We start from the raw sequence: 19,898 nt of genomic DNA, 5'->3' as shown, positions 1-19,898 counted from the left end.
GAAAGTCCAGGATTGGTCTTCTCAAAAATTTACTTTCAGTGACAAATCTCTTTCAACAAGGACAGGCCTCCTAATTCTTCCAAAATAGTTCCATTCCCTGGCCACTAAAGATTCAAATATATGAGTTTACGGAGGCTATTCACATTCAAACCAGCATACATGCGTATTACCAATTTTAAGCACTTTCGCTTGCTATCAATCATCTATCTCATCCCCACTCACTTGTCCTCTTCCATAATAGTACCATTCATTAATCTTGTCTTTCAATTTCTGTCTAGAATCTGTCTCTGAGAGAAAACACACCATATCTGCCTTTTTGAAATTAGCTTTTCTCAACTCATTTGATACTATCCAGTTTTATTCATTTCCCTATGAAAAAGTTATATTTTTACCACAGTAGGTTTCTGCTACATTTCAGAAAATGTTATTTTTCTTAATATTTCAGAATATTTCCAAAAGGAGAAGTGGTTTCTCTAGATTTCTAGAACATTGCAGACAGAGACAATAGAAACTAGGTTTAGAAGGTTTGGCAACATTTTATTGTACAAGCACATTCATAGTGACAAGTGATTTTATTTTCAGAAGACATATTTGGGCTGGAGTCCCATCTCTGAGTTGCCTTTTTATCTTAATCACTGCTCATGAAATTATAATTTTTCCTCGGTGTCGGAACCAGGCTAACCAACACTTTCCTGTTTCTGTTTTGACTATCTGCTTAGTCTGTGAAGAGTATTTTTGATGTTCTGGCGTCAACATGGCAAAAAGATGTTTGGTACATGCAAAGTTGACACTTTCTCTGAGAATTGGTATGAGTTATGTTCAAATTAAAAAAATATTGTAGGGGCTGAAAATTTTTACATTGTGTTTTTTAATTCATTAAATGAGTTCATTCATGAATTCATTTGTCATAATTATTCCTTCGTCGATTTTTATATGATGAATTCTTACTATATTCTTGAGTAATGGTAGTATAACACAGATATGCTGCTTACAGATCAGAAGCAAGTGCCATATATATATATATACATATATATACATATATATATATATATATATATATATATATATATATTGCAATCTTTATTAAATGACACTGCAAAAGCAAGATCAACGAGTACTGAAGAATACCTTTCCTGAAAGTCAGGAAGCTTTTGCTGGGAATAATATTCAAGCTTAGATGTAAGATATAAAAAGTTCTAGAGAAAGTGTTTTGAGTAGAAGTAACAGTACACTTGTGAGAAATTGGAAGAAGCTTATATAAGAAAAGTATAGGGGGTAGTTTGCTGGAGATATTGATTTCTACAAATTTCATTTTCTCAGTCAAAACAAGTCAGTTGAATTTAGCCTAAGAACGCTGAAAAGATGGTCAGTTGTAAATAATCTATACTATTGGTATAACTGGATTCATGACAAACTCTGTGAAAATGAAATGTCAGTGAATTTGAGAGAAAAATATCTTAGTTTGATAGTACCTAAATGACTAAGAATAAAATAGGAACAGAATGCTAAATATTATTGAGGTCATTTATTTTTTTATTTTTATTTATTTTTTTGTTTCTGGGATCATTATTCTTTTACATTACTTTTTTCTTTTATTTCTTGGGTTTTTTTAAATTTACATTTGAAATATTATCCCCTTTCCTGGTTTCCCAACCATAAATCTCCTATGACATGCCCCTCTTCCTTTTTCTATGAAGGTCTTCCCCTACCCATCCATACACCCCTTCCCGCTTCCCTGCCCTGATATTCCCCTACACTGGGGCATCAAGCCTTGGCAGGACCAAGGGTTTTTACTCTCATTGGTGCCCAACAAGGCCATCCTCTGCTACATATGAGGCTGGAACCCAGGGTCTGTTCATGTATACTCTTTTATTGTAGTTTAGTCCATGGGAGCTCTAGTTGGTTGGTATTGTGGTTCTTATGGGGTTGCAAATTCCTTCAGCTCCTTCAATCCATTTTCTAACTACTACACTGGGGACTTCGTTCTCAGTGCAATGGATGGATGAGAACATTCATCTCTATATTTGTCATGCTCTGGCAGAGCTTCTCAGGAGATAGCTATATCAGGCTCCTGTCAGCATTCACTCCTTTGGCATCAGCAATATTGTCTGGGTTTGGTGACTGTGTATGGGTTAGATCCACAGGTGGTGCGGTCTCTGAATTACCTTTCCAGAGATATGAACATAGTGGGGCATGTGTCCTTTTTCTATGTTGGAGCATGTTTTAGGTATATGCCCAGGAGTGGTATCTCTGTGTCCTAGGTAGTACTATGTCTAACTTTTTGAAGAACCTCCAGACTGATTTCCAGAGTGGTTGTACCAGCTTGCAATCCCACTAACAATGGAGGAGTGTTCCTCTTTCTTCACATCCTGGCCAGCATCTGTTGTCACCTGAGTTTTTGATCTTAGCCATTCTGACTGGTATGAGGTAGAATCTCAGGGTTGTTTTGATTTGCATTTCTTTCTTTCTTTTTTTTTTATTAACTTGAGTATTTCTTATTTACATTTCAAGTGTTATGCCCTTTCCCGGTTTCCCTTCAAACATCCACCTAACCCTTCCCCCTCCCCTTTCTATGGGTGTTCCCCTCCCCATCCTCCCCCCATTGCCGCCCTCCCCCCAACAATCACGTTCACTGGGGGTTCAGTCTTAGCAGGACCAAGGGCTTCCCCTTCCACTGGTGCTCTTACTAGGATATTCATTGCTACCTATGAGGTCAGAGTCCAGGTTCAGTCCATATATAGCCTTTAGGTAGTGGCTTAGTCCCTGGAAGTTCTGGTTGCTTGGCATTGTTGTACATATGGGGTCTCGAGCCCCTTCAAGCTCTTCCAGTTCTTTCTCTGATTCCTTCAACGGGGGTCCTATTCTCAGTTCAGTGGTTTGCTGCTGGCATTCGCCTCTGTGTTTGCTGTATTCTGGCTGTGTCTCTCAGGAGCGATCTACATCCGGCTCCTGTTGGCCTGCACTTCTTTGCTTCATCCATCTTGTCTAATTGGATGGCTGTATATGTATGGGCCACATGTGGGGCAGGCTCTGAATGGGTGTTCCTTCAGTCTCTGTTTTAATCTTTGCCTCTCTATTCCCTGCCAAGGGTATTTTTGTCCCCTTTTAAAGAAGGAGTGAAGCATTCACATTTTGATCATCAATCTTGAGTTTCATTTGTTCTAGGCATCTAGGGTAATTCAAGCATTTAGGCTAATAGCCACTTATCAATGAGTGCATACCATGTGTGTTTTTCTGTGATTGGGTTACCTCACTCAGGATGATATTTTCCACTTCCAACCATTTGCCTACGAATTTCATAAAGTCATCGTTTTTGATAGCTGAGTAATATTCCATTGTGTAGATGTACCACATTTTCTCTATCCATTCCTCTGTTGAAGGGCATCTGGGTTCTTTCCAGCTTCTGGCTATTATAAATAAGGCTACGATGAACATAGTGGAGCATGTGTCTTTTTTATATGTTGGGGCATCTTTTGGGTATATGCCCAAGAGAGGTATAGCTGGATCCTCAGGCAGTTCAATGTCCAATTTTCTGAGGAACCTCCAGACTGATTTCCAGAATGGTTTTACCAGTCTGCAATCCCACCAACAATGGAGGAGTGTTCCTCTTTCTCCGAATCCTCGCCAGCATCTGCTGTCACCTGAGTTTTTTATCTTAGCCATTCTCACTGGTGTGAGGTGAAATCTCAGGGTTGTTTTGATTTGCATTTCCCTTATGACTAAAGATGTTGAACATTTCTTTAGGTGTTTCTCAGCCATTCGGCATTCCTCAGCTGTGAATTCTTTGTTTAGCTCTGAACCCCATTTTTTAATAGGGTTATTTGTCTCCCTGCGGTCTAACTTCTTGAGTTCTTTGTATATTTTGGAAATAAGGCCTCTATTTGTTGTAGGATTGGTAAAGATCTTTTCCCAATCTGTTGGCTGCCGTTTTTTCCTAACCACAGTGTCCTTTGCCTTACAGAAGCTTTGCAATTTTATGAGATCCCATTTGTCGATTCTTGATCTTAGAGCATAAGCCATTGGTGTTTTGTTCAGGAAATTTTTTCCAGTGCCCATGTGTTCCAGATGCTTCCCTAGTTTTTCTTCTATTAGTTTGAGTGTGTCTGGTTTGATGTGGAGGTCCTTGATACACTTGGACTTAAGCTTTGTACAGGGTGATAAGCATGGATCGATCTGCATTCTTCTACATGTTGCCCTCCAGTTGAACCAGCACCATTTGCTGAAAATGCTGTCTTTTTTCCATTTGATGGTTTTGGCTCCTTTGTCAAAAATCAAGTGCCCATAGGTGTGTGGGTTCATTTCTGGGTCTTCAATTCTGTTCCATTGGTCTATCTGTCTGTCTCTGTACCAATACCATGCAGGTTTTTTTTTTTTTATTACTATTGTTCTGTAATACTGCTTGAGTTCAGGGATAGTGATACCCGCTGAAGTCCTTTTATTGTTGAGGATAGTTTCAGCTATCCTGGGTTTTTTGTTATTCCAGATGAATTTGCAAATTATTCTGTCTAATTCTTTGAAGAATTGGATTGGTATTTTGATGGGGATTGCATTGTTTTTGATAGCTGAGTAATATTCCATTGTGTAGATATACCACATTTTCTGTATCCATTCCTCTGTTGAAGGGCATCTGGGTTCTTTCCAGCTTCTGGCTATTGTAAATAAGGCTGGTTTGCAATAATTTTATTAAATGTTTTGGCATTGATATTCATAAGAGAAATTGGTATGAAGTTCTCTTTCTTAAGTCTTTGTATGGTATGGTAGAAGCATATTTTGGCTTCATAGAAGGAATTAGGTATTGTTTCTTCTGTTTCTATTTTGTGGAATAGCTTGGACAGTATTGGTGTTATGTATTCTATGAGGTCTGATAGAATTCTATATTAAACCTATCTTGTTCTGGGTTTTTTTTGTAGACTTTTAAGGTCTCCCTTTATTTCATTGGGAGTTACGGGACTGTTTAGATAGTTTATCTGATCCTGATTTAACTTTGTTACCTGGTACATGTCTAGAAAATTGTCAGTTTCCTCCAGATTTTTTTCAGTTTTGTTGAGAACAGACTATTTTAATAGGATCTGATGATTTTTTTGAATTTCTTCAGTTTCTGTTGTTATGTCTTCTTTTTCATTCTGATTTTGGTAATTTGAATATTGTCTATGTGTATACTTACTTTTGTTTTTATTTGGTTGATTTCAGCCCTGAATTTGATTATTTCGTGCCCTGTGCTCCTCTTGGGTTTATTTACATATTTTTGTTCTGGAGCTTTTAGGTGTGCTGTCAAGCAGCTAGTGTATGCTCTCTCCAGTTTCTTTTTGGAGAAACCCAGACCTATGCATTTTCCTTTTAACACTGTTCTCATTGTGTTCCATAAGTTTAGGTATGTTGTGCCTTCATTTTCATTAAATTCCAAAATGTCTTTAATTTCTTTCTTATTTCTTCCTTGATCAATTTATCATTTAGCAGAGCATTTTTCAGCTTTCATTTGTATATGGGCTTCTGTCCTTTGTGTTGTTATTAAAGACCAGCCTTCGTCTATGGTGATCCGGTAGTATGCATGAGATTATTTTAGCCTTCTTGTATCTGTTGAGGCATGTTTTGTAAGTGATTATATGGTCAGTTTTGGATAAGATACCATGAGGTGTTGCCAGGAAGTATATTCTATTTTTTAGGTTCAAATGTTCTATTGATATTTGCTAAATTTATTTGGTTCATAACTTCTATTAGTTTCTCTGCATCTCTGTTTAGTTACTGTTTAGATGATCTCTTCATTGATGAGAGTTTGGTGTTGAAGTCTCCCATTATTATTGTGTGAGGTGCATTGTCCTTGCATTTGGAGCATAGATATTCAGAATTGAGAGTTCATCTTGGTGGAATTTTTTTGATGGATATGAAGTATCCTTCCTTATCTTTTTTGATAACTTTTGGTTGAATGTTGATTTTATTCGATATTAGTATGCCTATTCACCTTGTTTCTTGGGATCATTTGCTGGGAAAATTGTTTTCCAGCCTTTTACTCTGAGATAGTTTCTCTCTTTGTCCATGAGTTGTGTTTCCTCTATGCAGCAAAGTGCTGGGTGCTCTTTACATATCCAGTCTGTTAGTCTATGTCTTTTTTGGGGGTGAATTGAGTACATTGATTTTGAGAGATATTAGTGAACACTGTTGTTTTCTGTTATTTTTGTTCTTAGAGTTGGAATTATGTTTGTATGGCTATCTTCTTTTGGCTTCGTTGAAATTAGATTACTTTTTTGCTTTTTTTAGTGTTTAGTTTCCCTCCTTGTGTTGGAATTTTCAATCTATTATCCTTTGCAGGGCTGGAATTGTAGAAAGATATTGTGTAAATTTAGTTGTGTCATGGAATTTCTTGGTTTCTCCATCTATTTTAATGGAGAGTTTTGCTGGATATAGTAGCCTGGGATGGCATTTGTGTTCTCTTAGGTTCTGTATGACATCGGCCCAGGATCTTCTGGCTTTTGTAGTCTCTGGTGAGAAGTCTTGTGTAATTCTGATAAGTTTTCCTTTATATGTTACTTGACGTTTTTCCTTTATTGCTTTTAATATTCTTTCTTTGTTTCGTGCATTTGGTATTTTCACAGAAGGGATTTCTTTTCTTGTACAATCTATTTGGAGTTCTGTAGTCTTCTTGTATGTTTATTGGCTTCTCTCTTTTTTTTTAAGGTCAGGGAAGTTTTCTTCTATAATATTGTTGTAGATATTTACTGGCTCTTCAAAATGGTAGTTTTTACTCTCTTCTATATCTGTTATCCTTAGGTTTGATCTTCTTATTAGTCTTGTATTTCCTGGATGTTTTGGGTTAGGAGCTTTTGTGTTTTGCATTTTCTTTTGCATTTGTATCAATGTTTTCTATGATATCTTCTGCTCCTGAAATTCTCTTTTCCTTCGTTTGTATTCTGTTTGTAATGGTTTTGTCTATTACTTCTGATTTCTTCCTCAGGTTTTCTATCTCCAGAGTTGTCTCCCTTTGTGATTTCTTTAGTGTTTCTATTTCCATTTTTAGATCATGTATTGTTTTCTTTAATTCCTTCACCCAGTTGGTTGTATTTTCCTGTAATGCTTCAAGGGATATTTATGTTTCCTCCTTGTGGGCTTCTACCTGTTTACCTGTGTCGTCCTGTATTTCTTTAAGTGAGTTATTTATGTCCTTCTTAAAGACATCTAACATCATCATGACTTATGATTTTAAATCAAAAATCTTGCTTTTCCAGAGTGTTGCTGTTGTGGGAGACCTGGGTTCTGATGATGCCAATTGGCCTTGTTTTTTGTTGCTTAGGTTCTTGCTCTTGCCTCTCTCCATCTGCGTATATGTGGTCATAGCTGGTTTTGCTGTTTCTGACAGTGGCTTGACCTTCCTGTGAACCTGTGTGTCATCACTACTAGGAGATCAGTTCTCTCCCCACGGCATGTGGGTACACAGAGCTGTGGCATAGAACCCTATGTGCCCAGAGCACAGACAGAAACCAGAAGAATCGTGTCCCAGACTATTCTAGTTTCCTGTGTCCAGAGGGCTCCAGGTATTTCCTTCGGAGCAGGTGTGTCAGAGTTCCTGCAGACTGGCATTCTTCTGGTTGGATCTTGATACAGAGGACTCTGTCACAGGGTCTGCTCTGGGTGCAGGTGGAAACAGGAAAGATCCTGTCCAAGACTGCTCCTAGGTTCCTGTGTCCAGAGGGCTCCAGGCAGGTTCCTTTTGGGCCTGGATGTAAGCAGAAGTGGAGGTCTCACCTGTGCTCTCAAGATTGTCTGCCCTTCTGAGAGTCCCCCACTTTCTCCATGGGATCTGTGTACAGAGTGCTGTGGCAGTGGGTGAGCCCCAGGCACAGGCAGTTTTACATTACTTTTTATGTATGCCTTTTTTGTTCATTTGTTTTCTTATTGATAAATAGATTTGTTGTATAATATAGTCTGGTAAAGGTAATTCCTTAAGGGCAAATACTAATGTGTTTCCCCTTGTCTCATTTTTTTTTTTAGATTAAAGTCTTCTAAGGCACAGGCTATATCTCATGAATAGTCAACTCTTTCATTGTTCTTTGAAAAACTAAGCTCAATATTCATCTCAAAATTGAGTTTTTCAGTACAAGCCTCCTGGGAACCTTTGGAAGATGATAACATATCCCCAAAATGCAAGATAGTAGGGCAGTGCATGTGATTAGAATTGTATTTCTATTTTTGAGATTTTTCATATTCAATTTGAAAAGTCTAGAGTAATTTTTTCCTCTTATTTATTCAACCTACTCCATAGGTTGGCTACTGCTATTTTACTGGATAGGAATCTCTCTACCTTAATTGAGTTATACCAAACAGAACCTTCCAGGAGACCATAAAACTTCCTTGAAGGGCTATCAAAATTGGTTATCTAATATCAAATGATCAATTCTGAAATCATATGTATATATATATATATATATATATCATATTATATGGACTTAACCGGTTGCAATTATATATTTACGAATAAAAATTTACACAAAAATTAAATGTTATAGCTTTGAGAGAGTGCAATGTGATACAAGTGGAGGATTGGAGGGATAAAAAGGAAAGAGAAAATGATGTATTTTATGTTATTATCAAAAAATTAAAAGGGAGGAATAGGTGAGCTATTCTTTCAGTAGGCTCATGTGCTCTCTGCTGTGCTTGCTTTGTTCTTATTAGGTAATATCACTGTAACCCAGGGTGATCTTATTCTACTAAAAGGTGTGCATCATAAGTCAGAGAAATTTTTACCTCTCTCAAGTTTCAATGAGAGGAAGAATCTTGAGCAAACATTTGTATAATTAAAATGAGGGGGCCATAAAAAGTAAGTATTAAATGACTTGTGATAACTATGATCATTGGGTTGATTTAAATGAGTGTATAGCCCCAAGAACTGTCATGATTATTCTTTAATATTTTTTTCTTTTTCTTTTCTTTTTTCGGAGCTGGGGACCGAACCCAGGGCCTTGCATTTGCTAGGCAAGCGCTCTACCGCTGAGCTAAATACCCAACCCCATTCTTTAATATTTTTAAACAGCCTATGGTTTGTGATAGTTTTAACTTTTAGAGAAAACACTAAATTTGACTTTCAACATCTACTCTAAAGCAGCAGTTAATTTGTTTTGTTGCTTTTTTCAAAATTTAGCAAACGTGACAATTGAAATATTTCATTCATGAGATGATGAGACATCAATGGGAGGGGAGGTTTGATGCTCCAGTATACGGAGATACTGGAGTGGTGCTGTAGGAGAGGGTGGGTGGAAGGGGGAGCAACTTCATAGAGGCAAAGTGGAGAGAGGAGTGGGCAAATAAGGAATGGGGAGTTTGTGGAGGGATAACTGTGAAGTAGGATATCATTTGATATGTAAATGAATGGCATGATTAGTTAAAAAAAGATTTCAAGATGAAAAGAAAATTTTAAACTGTTCATGTCTCTTGGTTCTATGCACTATACTTAGTCCATACCATCATATTTTCTACATGTCCTGTTTATTCAATGACTCAGAACCCATGAACATTTCTTTCTTTTTTTCTTTCATTCTTTTTGCATATGCTTTGTAGTGACTAATATGTTTTAACTATAGTTGTTTCTCAGGATATAATTGAATATAAAGATAAGTACAGTATACAACTGAGAAATATGTAGATACTTTCTTGGTTAATAACAGGTGTCAAACGGAGATGTATCTAAGTTAGAAAAAATAAGAGGGACTTATCATGATTTTAGACTATATAAATAAGGTATTAATTAGTTCACATGGAAAAATAATATATATCATAAGTATATCTCAGCTAATATTTCAAAGAATAATCTTTAACATTAGTGATAATAGTCTTTAGTATCTATTTGTGTATTTAAAATACCAAAAGTAGAACTAAAGTGGAGTCAAAGCAAATACAATGTATATAATTGAAAAAATATTCGATGAAGTACCATATCACCATAACTTGTAATTTTAATGAGTACTCTAGTCACTTTTCTATTGCTTTGTGAAAACACCTTACTAAAACAACTTATAAAAGAAAACATTTAATTTTGAGCATTTGGTACCAGAATGTTAAGAATCCACAACAATCAAGGTGGGGACTGTGGCAGCATACAGGCAAGCATTGTCTGGAGTGGGAACTGAGAGCTTACATCTTGATACACAGGTATGAGTCAAGGAGAGCTCACAGGGGATAGTATGAGCTTTTGAACCCTCAAAACCTGCTCTCAATAACATACTTTCACCAACAAGGCCACTCCTCTAATCCTTCTTAAAGAGTCCCACTAATTTGGGACCAAGATTTCAAATATAGGATCCTATGGACACCATTCTCATTCAAACTACCATAATGGGAATACAGAGGAAAGATCATTGGCAGTTATTAAGGTTAATGTTTTAAATTTAGAGTTCATAAAAATCAGTCTTCTATGAGTTTATCTCATGAACATCTATCTCCTGAACTACTTTTCATATGACTAGATGTTTAAGTATTTTTATTCAAATGACAAAGAATTTTGCAAATATCCTAAAAATGTCAACCAGTAACATCAACCCCAGCTGTCAAATGGAAAAAGGAAGACGGACAATTTGTGTTTAATGGGTACTAAACTTCACTGTGGGGAGATTTAAAGAGTTCCAGAGAAGAGTAGTAGAAAGAATACTATATAAATGTGACTATACTGAAAACCCACAAGAGTGTAGACTTCAAAATGACTTAGCTTTGTGTATATATCAACAAATAAATCTTCACTTGTTTACAGGTTGTTGGTATAAGAATACTCTATGTATACGCATTTATTCTCATCAGTTTGGAAGAACTCTATTATCTTCAACATGAGAGGATGATGCTCTATATATTAAAAAAAAGGAAGAGTCGCTTTTGCTTTATAGAGAAAACCATGTTGACAATAAGTTGGTGAATATACAAATATATTTTCCCTTGAAGTTTCCAGAATAAAAAAGAAATCGTAGTCACATCTTTCTACTGATCTTGCCCAGCCAATATTTTTAACATGATCTGTGGATGGTAAAATAAAATAGGCATGAACTGAGGGTGAATTTTTAAAGAACACTGAAGGCACCTGTGATGGACTAGAGTAGAAATGTAGAACAGTTTTAAAAATTAGAGTACTAGACAAAGATAGCTGATGATGTGGGCTCTAAAAGTTTCTTCTTTATATACTAGATGGGTCTTCCAACATACATGGGGTCAAGAATATTTCCCTGTTTTCCTTAAGTAATGTACTTGAACCTTTTAAAGTTTATAAATACTATAAAATATGATAGTGTTATTATTTGTTTGGGTGCTGCTGTTAATAACTGGTGACACTGATTATTTCTGTGTTGTAAAATGAATGAAGTAGATAAACAAGGATGGAAGCTCCATTTTCTTCTGACTGTATGCCAGGATATGTCAGCCGAGAGATGGGCTGAAACAGAGGGACTGCTATGATTTGGCTTCTTTGGGTTCCCTGTGAGTTCTCTCTCAATCTGCTTGGAACAAGCAACTGTCTCAAAATCCTTGAATAAAAATCGATTTGTTTATTCAGAGAGGTGAGGTGGCTAAAGTTTTTATCAATTGCATTTATCCTTGAGTTAAACGCATTTGACAAAAAGAATAGAACTATTGATTATCGGAGAGATAATAGACCTTCATTTAGGTAAATAAACTGGAGTGTCCTCAGATCATCTTTTCCTTGAAATAACTGCTCTTAAAATTGGGAGAGCAGTGTGCAATATGCTGCCGACATACCTTAAAACCTATGCGAAATTTTTCCTATAACACAAATGTATTATCTGGATAATGAGGATATACATTTTTACATTAAAGGCAAGAGCTTATTCTTCCCTGTGTATTTCTGTATGCTTGTTTATTTTGAGAGAAACACAGGCAAGACAGTCTTCCTTTATACTCTACTAAAGCTTGACACAGCTTTGACAGACAGTGTTTATTTTCTTCCTGTACCTTTTGTGAAGTATTGAGACTCTAGTTGTGTTCTGTCACTCAATAGGTTGAGCACGATTGCTAATTTATTGCCAGACTGCAACATTGTGATTTGCATTCCAAATCAGAGTGCGGATTCCCATTGTATCCTGTTGTTCCTTATCCAGAATCCTTTCGTTCTTTTTGTCGCCCCCATTCTCCAATAATCACCCTTAACATTTTTCTCTTCACAAAATTCCCATTTGGAATCAGCTACGCCGATAGATCCTTTTTTTTTTTCTCCTCTTTACCTGTAAAAGTCCTATGTCACTAAAAAAAATTAAATACTTATTAAAACAAAAGATTTATACTTATTTCTTTGATAGCCATGTTTTTATTTCTCCTTGATTTGGAAAGATGTGAATGTGAGGGTCCTATCTTAATAATAACCTTTAACAGACCAGCCTCGAGATAGTCTAATTGCATCCCTTCTTGGCACCTTTAAATCAAATTAACTAGACACTTCGTGAGGAGGTAAAAGGAAAGGGCATTTTTGTAATGAATCTGACTGGGTGAGCAGAAACTACTGCAGCAGAAAGACAGGATGAGAATCTGGGCTTTCCCACTGTGGTAGCAATGGGGGGAATTATGGGTTGGTGGTCCGCTTCATGCTAGGAGGACACCCCTCCATCTGTTCACAGTTCAGCCTGCTTCCAGTTTAAAGCCGAGATTTCAACACAAACCTCAATTTCTTTCCCCCATTTTAAATGCAAAGCGAGGCTTGTGAATCACAGTGCCTCTGCTCCTAGCATCCAGACCCCTTTCCACTCCCCCTCCCAAAATTATCCGGCTGTTTGTTTGAGTACCTGCTTACTGTGGCACACAATAGGCAGCTTTGAGAAGAAAAATTGATAATCTTCACGGAAGAGTAATTTGAATGAAATTACACTTGACAGCCAGCCTCTAAGCAAACAAGAGGCGCGAGGGAGCTTCAGCTAAGCTCCAAGGACTTGCCCAAGCCACTGCTGCTGGAGCTGCCCAGGGAAAAAAAGCACTCGCTTTTTTTAACATCTAATTGAGCTTTTGACTAATTCCGTGCACCAGATTCTCCTGAAGAAAGGTAGCCATGGAAGAGAATATGGAAGAAGGACAGACACAAAAAGGTACTGTGCTTTAAAAAGGGTTTATTTGTAATGAAGTGATCATTTTGTGCTTTCGTTGTTTGTTTTAAACACTTGCCAGAGAGACTAATGAATCTTTTTCTCTTGAAAGGCATTTCCCCCTTCCTTTTTCCTCTGCTCCTCATTTGCTGTATTGCCAGTTGCGATCCTTATCGTTTGAGCATCTTCTAGATATAAGTATCTAAACGCATATTCAGATATTGATGATAAGGACAGTGCAGTGGGGTGAAGTAGTCTTTAGTCCAGTCTTTGTTAAACTTCATTTATTTCACGTTTTCATGGTTGTCAAGCTGAGCTCTGAGATTCCAGATTTCAGACACAAACACAATTGGTGCACAAGTTGCAGTTAAAAATTTGATGATGTAATCATTATCAATACCTTTGCACAGCCATCTGATAGAACAAAGAACAACAGCATTTAGTATCATTTGGTTTGTACTCATTTAATTTATTTATTTTCATGGGTGCAGTGTTGTTTTAATTAATAAGGAGCAAAAATTCACAGATTTTGAGGTTTATTTAATGACATTAGTTTTTTCTTTCTTTCAACTTACAGTTGATTATAAATATTTAATCTTTGTTAAATTTCAGATTCATTTTTAAAGCTTTATAGTTATTATCTGGCTATATGTGATAATTTTTTTAAATTAACAATGGAAAATGTTGCCAATTTCAAATGATTCAAACAGCTTTAGAATTTTTTTTTTAAATACATCAAGTGAGGCTTCAGAGGAAATGTGTTTCACCCCAGTAGAGGCAGTGTTTGCTCTCATGTCTGTGCACAGGCTTATGTAATACTAGAGAAAACACTCTTGTTTTCTTAAGATTAAAAGAGTCATACTACATAATACACATAAAGAAAATAGTTTACAAGAATTGCTAGAGAAATACATTTTCAAGGATGGTTTTAAATGTATATAAATGTGTTCTTGTTTTAAAACTGCATTTTAAATGATGTCACTTGTAGTTTGGAGGTTCAGTGCATGATTTCTCATATGTTAAAATGTTCAGGTATGCTTGTCCTCTTTTCTAAGTAGCCCCCCCGACACACCTACACACACACACACACACACACACACACACACACACACACACACAAACCCACACACCCATTGGGGTATAATGATGTACACAGATCCACCTGTATTCAGAGGCTAAGTTTGTAAATGTTTTCTATATGCAATAAAGATAACAGATAAGCTAACGATCTTCATTGTTAATGATGTTTGAAGAGAAACATAAAAATCAGCATGACTCTAATACTAAAAATAACAACAGCATTTATCATTGAAAAAATAACAAGGGTTCATTGGAGATTTTAAAGGGTAAATTTCCTTACCAACTCCTGTCTATACTACATAAACATTTCAGTGGACTGCCTTATTTTCTAAATAAATCTCTTACTCTCACATCTTTTTTATTGTACAAATCATATATGCTTCTTTAGGAAGAAGACAGTAGTTCAATCATTTTAAGTAGACAAGTGACACTCATTACACTAAAGAAAATCTTAAATTAAGGATCATGGTAACAGGTTGAATGTTTCTCAGCAAGCTATGGTAGAGACAGGAACAAGAGAAATGATGTAATGATGTTAGGATCTTTCCCCCCTTCAGGCAGTATTAGAAATCGTTCATAGAAGGGAGGCAGCAGAATATTGACAGGATGATCTGTCAGAGTGCATGTCTCATTTTTAATATATGCACATATAAACCAGCAATAGTCAGGGAAAGCAATGCTAGATTAAAAATATCTATATGGTGCACTCTAAGTACATGATGGTTCTAAGTAAAATATCTGTGGATCGGCCTGTTTACTTAATTGAGGAAAGGATTTAATTCTCTTCACTCCTGCGTAGCCTTCTCCCCACCCCAACTATACCCATGACACCTTTTAACATGTTGGATGTTGTCAAATTACATTTGAACAGTAATAGAGAAGAAACAGTGTGAATTTTGTATTGATTGCTGTTAGAAGAACTATGTGATAAGCAGATTAAATCATTGGAAATGATTTAAGAGTTTAGGTGGAGAGATTTAATCATTCATCTCCTGGAAAGGGAAGCAGCATTTTATATTCCCTCTGCTTTTATTTTTATAAATCACATAGGGTTTTCAATACAGATTCTGTTACCAGAGTTCTCTTTCAATTGGAAGACATTTTCCAGCCTTCTATTAATTTAATGTCTTTTATTGTATTTAATGTTATTGCTTCTTGACCAGTCTGTTTAAACCAAAGTCCACCAGATTTTATTAAATACATAAGTATTACACCAAATGAACACTTGAATTCAATTGTGGAGTGTGCTAACAGGTTAAATGCTCTGAGTGAGCCTTACCAGATGCAGATACCAAGAGAAGTGATGTCATTGTTTGTTATCCATTTTTCCACCAGTAACTTTGAAAAATCATTCTCTCTCAGGGGAGGATGAAGCAACTGTTTTTTTCCTTGCTGTAATTCTAAGGATTTAAATTTGTATCAGCATTTACCCACACAACCTTTTAAATTCCACTAGAATGTAAAATTAAATCCAGTACTTTAATGAACTATACCAGAGAAGGATCTTTAGTTGTTGGTTAAGGACTTATAAGGGTCCCCGTAAGAAACGTGTTTTTCTTTGTATTTATATGCTCTTCCTCATGTTGCCTGTAAAAGGCAAGCAGGAAAAGTGATCATGTTTATCCTGATACATATTAAGATCAGTAGGGTGAATAATTAAGAGTCTGGGGGAGTTAAGCAGACATTGTCTTCAGCCAATCCGTGCTTTGATTCAGTTATAAAATGGAAGCCATTTAATCTGTTGCACACTCCTTTTCTTTGGACTTCACCAACAATATGTCATTGCACTGATGGGTTTCTAACATTTTCAAAAAAATGTCACTTTTGTAAGATCTGCTAAGTAAAACCAATTCTTTAAAACATGTGTTCAACCCGAGCAGCAGTATTCTGACATTCAATAGGAAACATAAAAGGAGACTATTTTGAACTTGGCTTTTCAGGATAGCCATAATAAACCTAATATAATTGCTATGGAAGGTGGCCATGTCATGGCATCAAAGTCTCTGATTTAAAGAGAGTTTGAGCAAAGGTTATATAAATTTTTTTTAATCTGGCAGAGACTTGATGCCTCAGGGTGGAATATCCAGGGGTCTTATGCTTTCAGAAGAGAAAGAGGGAGGAAGGGGGAGGTGGAGTGGCTTTGTAAGGAGGGAACCTGGAGGGAAGCAGCCTTTGGGATGTAAATTAATGAATAAATATTAAAAAACAAAACCCCATTAAGGCAAAAGATTTGACATTACAGAAGCCAGTTGTGTCTGGTGAACAAAATGAGTTAGTATATGGATTTGATATATTTCAGTAGAATAAATACTTGTATCAGAGTAAACATAAAAGTATTTATTGAAAACATTTTGTATTCCCAGTACTGAAGTTTATTGGTATGCAAGACAATTGTTTTGATTCATCTGGAGAAAAATAAATAAAAGATGCAATAATGTCTTCCTTACTTATGATTATGTTTAAAATATGATCAACTATAGTCTGGTGTAAGTACATATGTTAAGTAACTGCTGTGTTCTGAAAATGTTGAATGAGAACTTTTACAAATAAATATCATTTAGGTTTTAGTTTTTCTACTGTGCTGGGAGTTCTGGGAAGAACGTCTATGTTATCTCAATTCATTCTGCTTACTATTTGAGTCTCTCTTTTTACAGTGTATCCATGCTGAATATCACCCTGCCAGTAGTCATCATCTTCATTTCCAGACTAGCTATGGGATAGTGAATATTGGTCATTACAATACAGAGTGTATACAAGTACCCCTTATTTTGCTTAATAATCTCGAAGGTCAAAAGCCATAATGTTAGCAATTTAGACAAGCCAAAGAAATCTCCTAAGGGCATTTTGAAAGTGAAAGGTGAGAACTCTTCTTTTGCTGTTTCTAAGATGATAAGGCAGGGTCATCCGAACAGGAAATCTGTACTAGTTTTGCTGTCAGCTGTCATACTAGTTTCCCACTAGCTGTTTATGGTGAATGTTAAGTTCGCAGTCCTTTATTCCATTCCATCTCATTACATAGGCTTCATATCACTTCACATTACCACACAGATAGGGGTGACTAAAGTGCACTAAGCTATTCAGAGAGTAATATACACAGAGAAACACTGAGTTGACACTTTTATTGCAGTGCATCAATTAGTTTACTATATTATTAGTTTTATGATTTTATTATTAGTTATTACTTGCTTACTGTTATTTATTTACTCATTATTATTTTTTAAATAAAAACCTCAAACCTACCCATGGCGTTAGATGTCTAGTGATCTTAGAATGTGTACACTGTGAATAAGAGGAACTACGGGGTTTGGGAGATGGTGAGAACATATGCAATTTAAGTGGTTTAAGGGCCAGAGTTTGAGTTCTTTGCATCCACATACTGAGGTATTCTGAGGAAGAGAGAGACAGATCCAGAACCTCCCCTGAAGCACTGAACTTCAAGTTCATCTTAAGTCTATCTAAAATGAATAGAGAGAGGCAAAGCAAGACATCTGAAAGCACCTCTGCTTTCTATGGACAAGTGCATCTTCCAAACAGTTGCATACACATGCACATACAACACACACACACACACACACACACACACACACACACACACATCAGCTTCCCCCCCCCCACATAATTAAGAAAGGATACTGAACTTTTATCTGTAGCATGCAATTCTGTAAGACAAATTTTCTCAATTCCTAATAGGAAAATATATAAGTAGTTTAAAAGGTTCTAATTATTAGTGAATTAGGGGGTACATGTAAACAAATAAATGAATGATTCTTACCTTTTAAACAATTTCAGTTCAGACTTTCCTGAATTATGAGGGCTTTACAGAGGAAGTCTCTTTAAACACATACATACACACAAATATATAAAAATAGCTTTTGAAAAGGTTTACTTTTTAATTGGAAGATTGTTTTTCAACATTCTTTTTTAAATTATTGGATATTTTTAATTTATATTTCAAATGTTATTCCCTTTCCTGGTTTCCTGGCCAAGAGCCCCCTAGCCTATCCTCTTCTCCTTCTTCTATAAGGGTGTTCCCCCTCCCAAGGACCCCCCTTCTCTCCTCCCAGCCCTAACATTTCCATACACTGGGGGGGGGTCCAGCCTTGGCAGGACCAAGATCTTCTCCTCCCATTGGTGCTCAACAAGGCCATCCTCTGCTACATATGCAGCTGGAGCCATGGGTCTGTCCAGGTGTACTCTTTGGGTAGTGGTTTAGTCCCTGGGAGCTCTGGTTGGTTGGTATTGTTGTTCTTATAGGGTTGCAAGCCCCTTCAACTCCTTCAATCCTTTCCAACAGGGACCCAATCTCAGTTCAATGGTGTGCTGCCGTCATTTGCCTGTGTATTTAACATGCTCTGGCTGAGCCTCTCAAGAGACAGCTGTATCAGGCTTCTGTCAGCATGCACTTCTTGGCTTCATCAATATTTTCTAGCTTTGGTGGCTGTATATGGCCTGTATCCCTAGGTGCTACAAACTTTGTCTCCATATCTTTTCCTATGAATATTTTGTTACCCCTTTTTAAGGAAGCCTGAAACATCTGCACTGTAGTCGTCCTTTTTAGCTTCATGTGATCTACAGATTCTATCTTGGGTAATTTGAGCTTTGGGGCTAATATCCACTTATTAGCCCCATGTGTGCTTTTTTGTGATTGGGTTACCTCACTCAGGATGATATTTTCTAGTTCCATTCGTGGTTGGGGATTTAGCTCAGTGGTAGAGCACTTACCTAGCAAGTGCAAGGCTCTTGGCTAGGTCCTCAGCTCGAAAAAAAAATCTAGTTCCATCCATTTACCTATGGGTTGGCATGATTAATATAGTAAAAATGGCCATTTTACCAAAAGCAATCTACAGATTCAATGTAATCCCCATCAAAATTCCAACTCAATTCTTCATAGAGTTAGAAAGAGCAATTTGCAAATTCATTTGGAATAACAAAAAACCCAGGATAGTGAAAACTATCCTAAACAATAAAAGAACTTCTGGGGAATCACCATCCCTGACCTCAAGCAGTATAATAGAGCAAATAGTGATTAAAAACCATTTGGTATTGGTACAGATACAAGCAGATAGATCAATAGATTCAATAGAATTGAAGACCCAAAATTAACCCACACACCCATGGTGACTTGATCTTTGACAAAGGAGCTAAAACCATCCAGTGGAAAAAAGACAGCATTTTTAACAAATGGTGCTGGTTCACCTGAAGTTCAGCATGTAGAAGAATGTATATCTACTCATTTTTATTGCCCTTTACAAAGTTTTTCAACATTCTTGATGGTAAGATATTTAAAAAGGAAGGCAAGTTTAGCTTTATCACACTAGAGAATGTTAGAGAACATAATTGCCTAGTAATTCCAGAAACAGACATTAGCCTAAGGATTTAACATAAATTTAATGTATTGGCTCCTCACGGTAACCTTAATTGGTACTTACACTGAGGAAACTAAAAATCAAGTGGGTTAATTAAATAAATCCAACTCACACAGTCTCCAGTAATAGTAAAGTTGGGTTCAGTACAATTACCTTTGAGACCAGGTTTGAACTTTTAAACATGCTGTGATTTGCACAAAGTATCACTAATTGGCTCTCTGCCACATGCCCTATGTAGTGACTGTTTCAGTCACATATGCTTATCAGATGCATCAACCATGTTCTGTAACTTATGACAACATTTCGTAGTCTTCAATATTGGAGTTTGACCACTTACAAATATACTTCAAAAGGACAAGAAATTGTTTTACATGGACCATCCACCCACTGTGTAAAA

At 36.5% G+C, this 19,898-nt stretch overlaps 1 protein-coding gene across 5 annotated transcripts in view; it reads left to right on the top strand.

The window, feature by feature from the left end:
• Gpm6a (glycoprotein m6a) overlaps window positions 1–19,898 on the top strand; it is a 332,077-nt gene that overhangs the window by 206,199 nt on the left and 105,980 nt on the right. For 2 of the 5 annotated variants that reach the window (NM_178105.3, NM_001394534.1), the window contains exon 1: window positions 12,451–13,058. The exons of the other annotated variants lie outside the window; for them this stretch is intronic. In NM_178105.3, coding sequence (NP_835206.1) covers window positions 13,022–13,058 — 37 coding nt within the window. In that variant the 5' untranslated portion in view covers window positions 12,451–13,021. Of the gene's footprint in view, window positions 1–12,450; window positions 13,059–19,898 lie in introns of those variants that run through there. 5 annotated transcript variants of the gene reach the window in all.

Source organism: Rattus norvegicus, chromosome 16 (assembly GCF_036323735.1).
Source record: "Rattus norvegicus strain BN/NHsdMcwi chromosome 16, GRCr8, whole genome shotgun sequence".
Classification (NCBI taxonomy): domain Eukaryota; kingdom Metazoa; phylum Chordata; class Mammalia; order Rodentia; family Muridae; genus Rattus; species Rattus norvegicus.
This window is presented reverse-complemented; position numbering and strand designations above follow the sequence as displayed.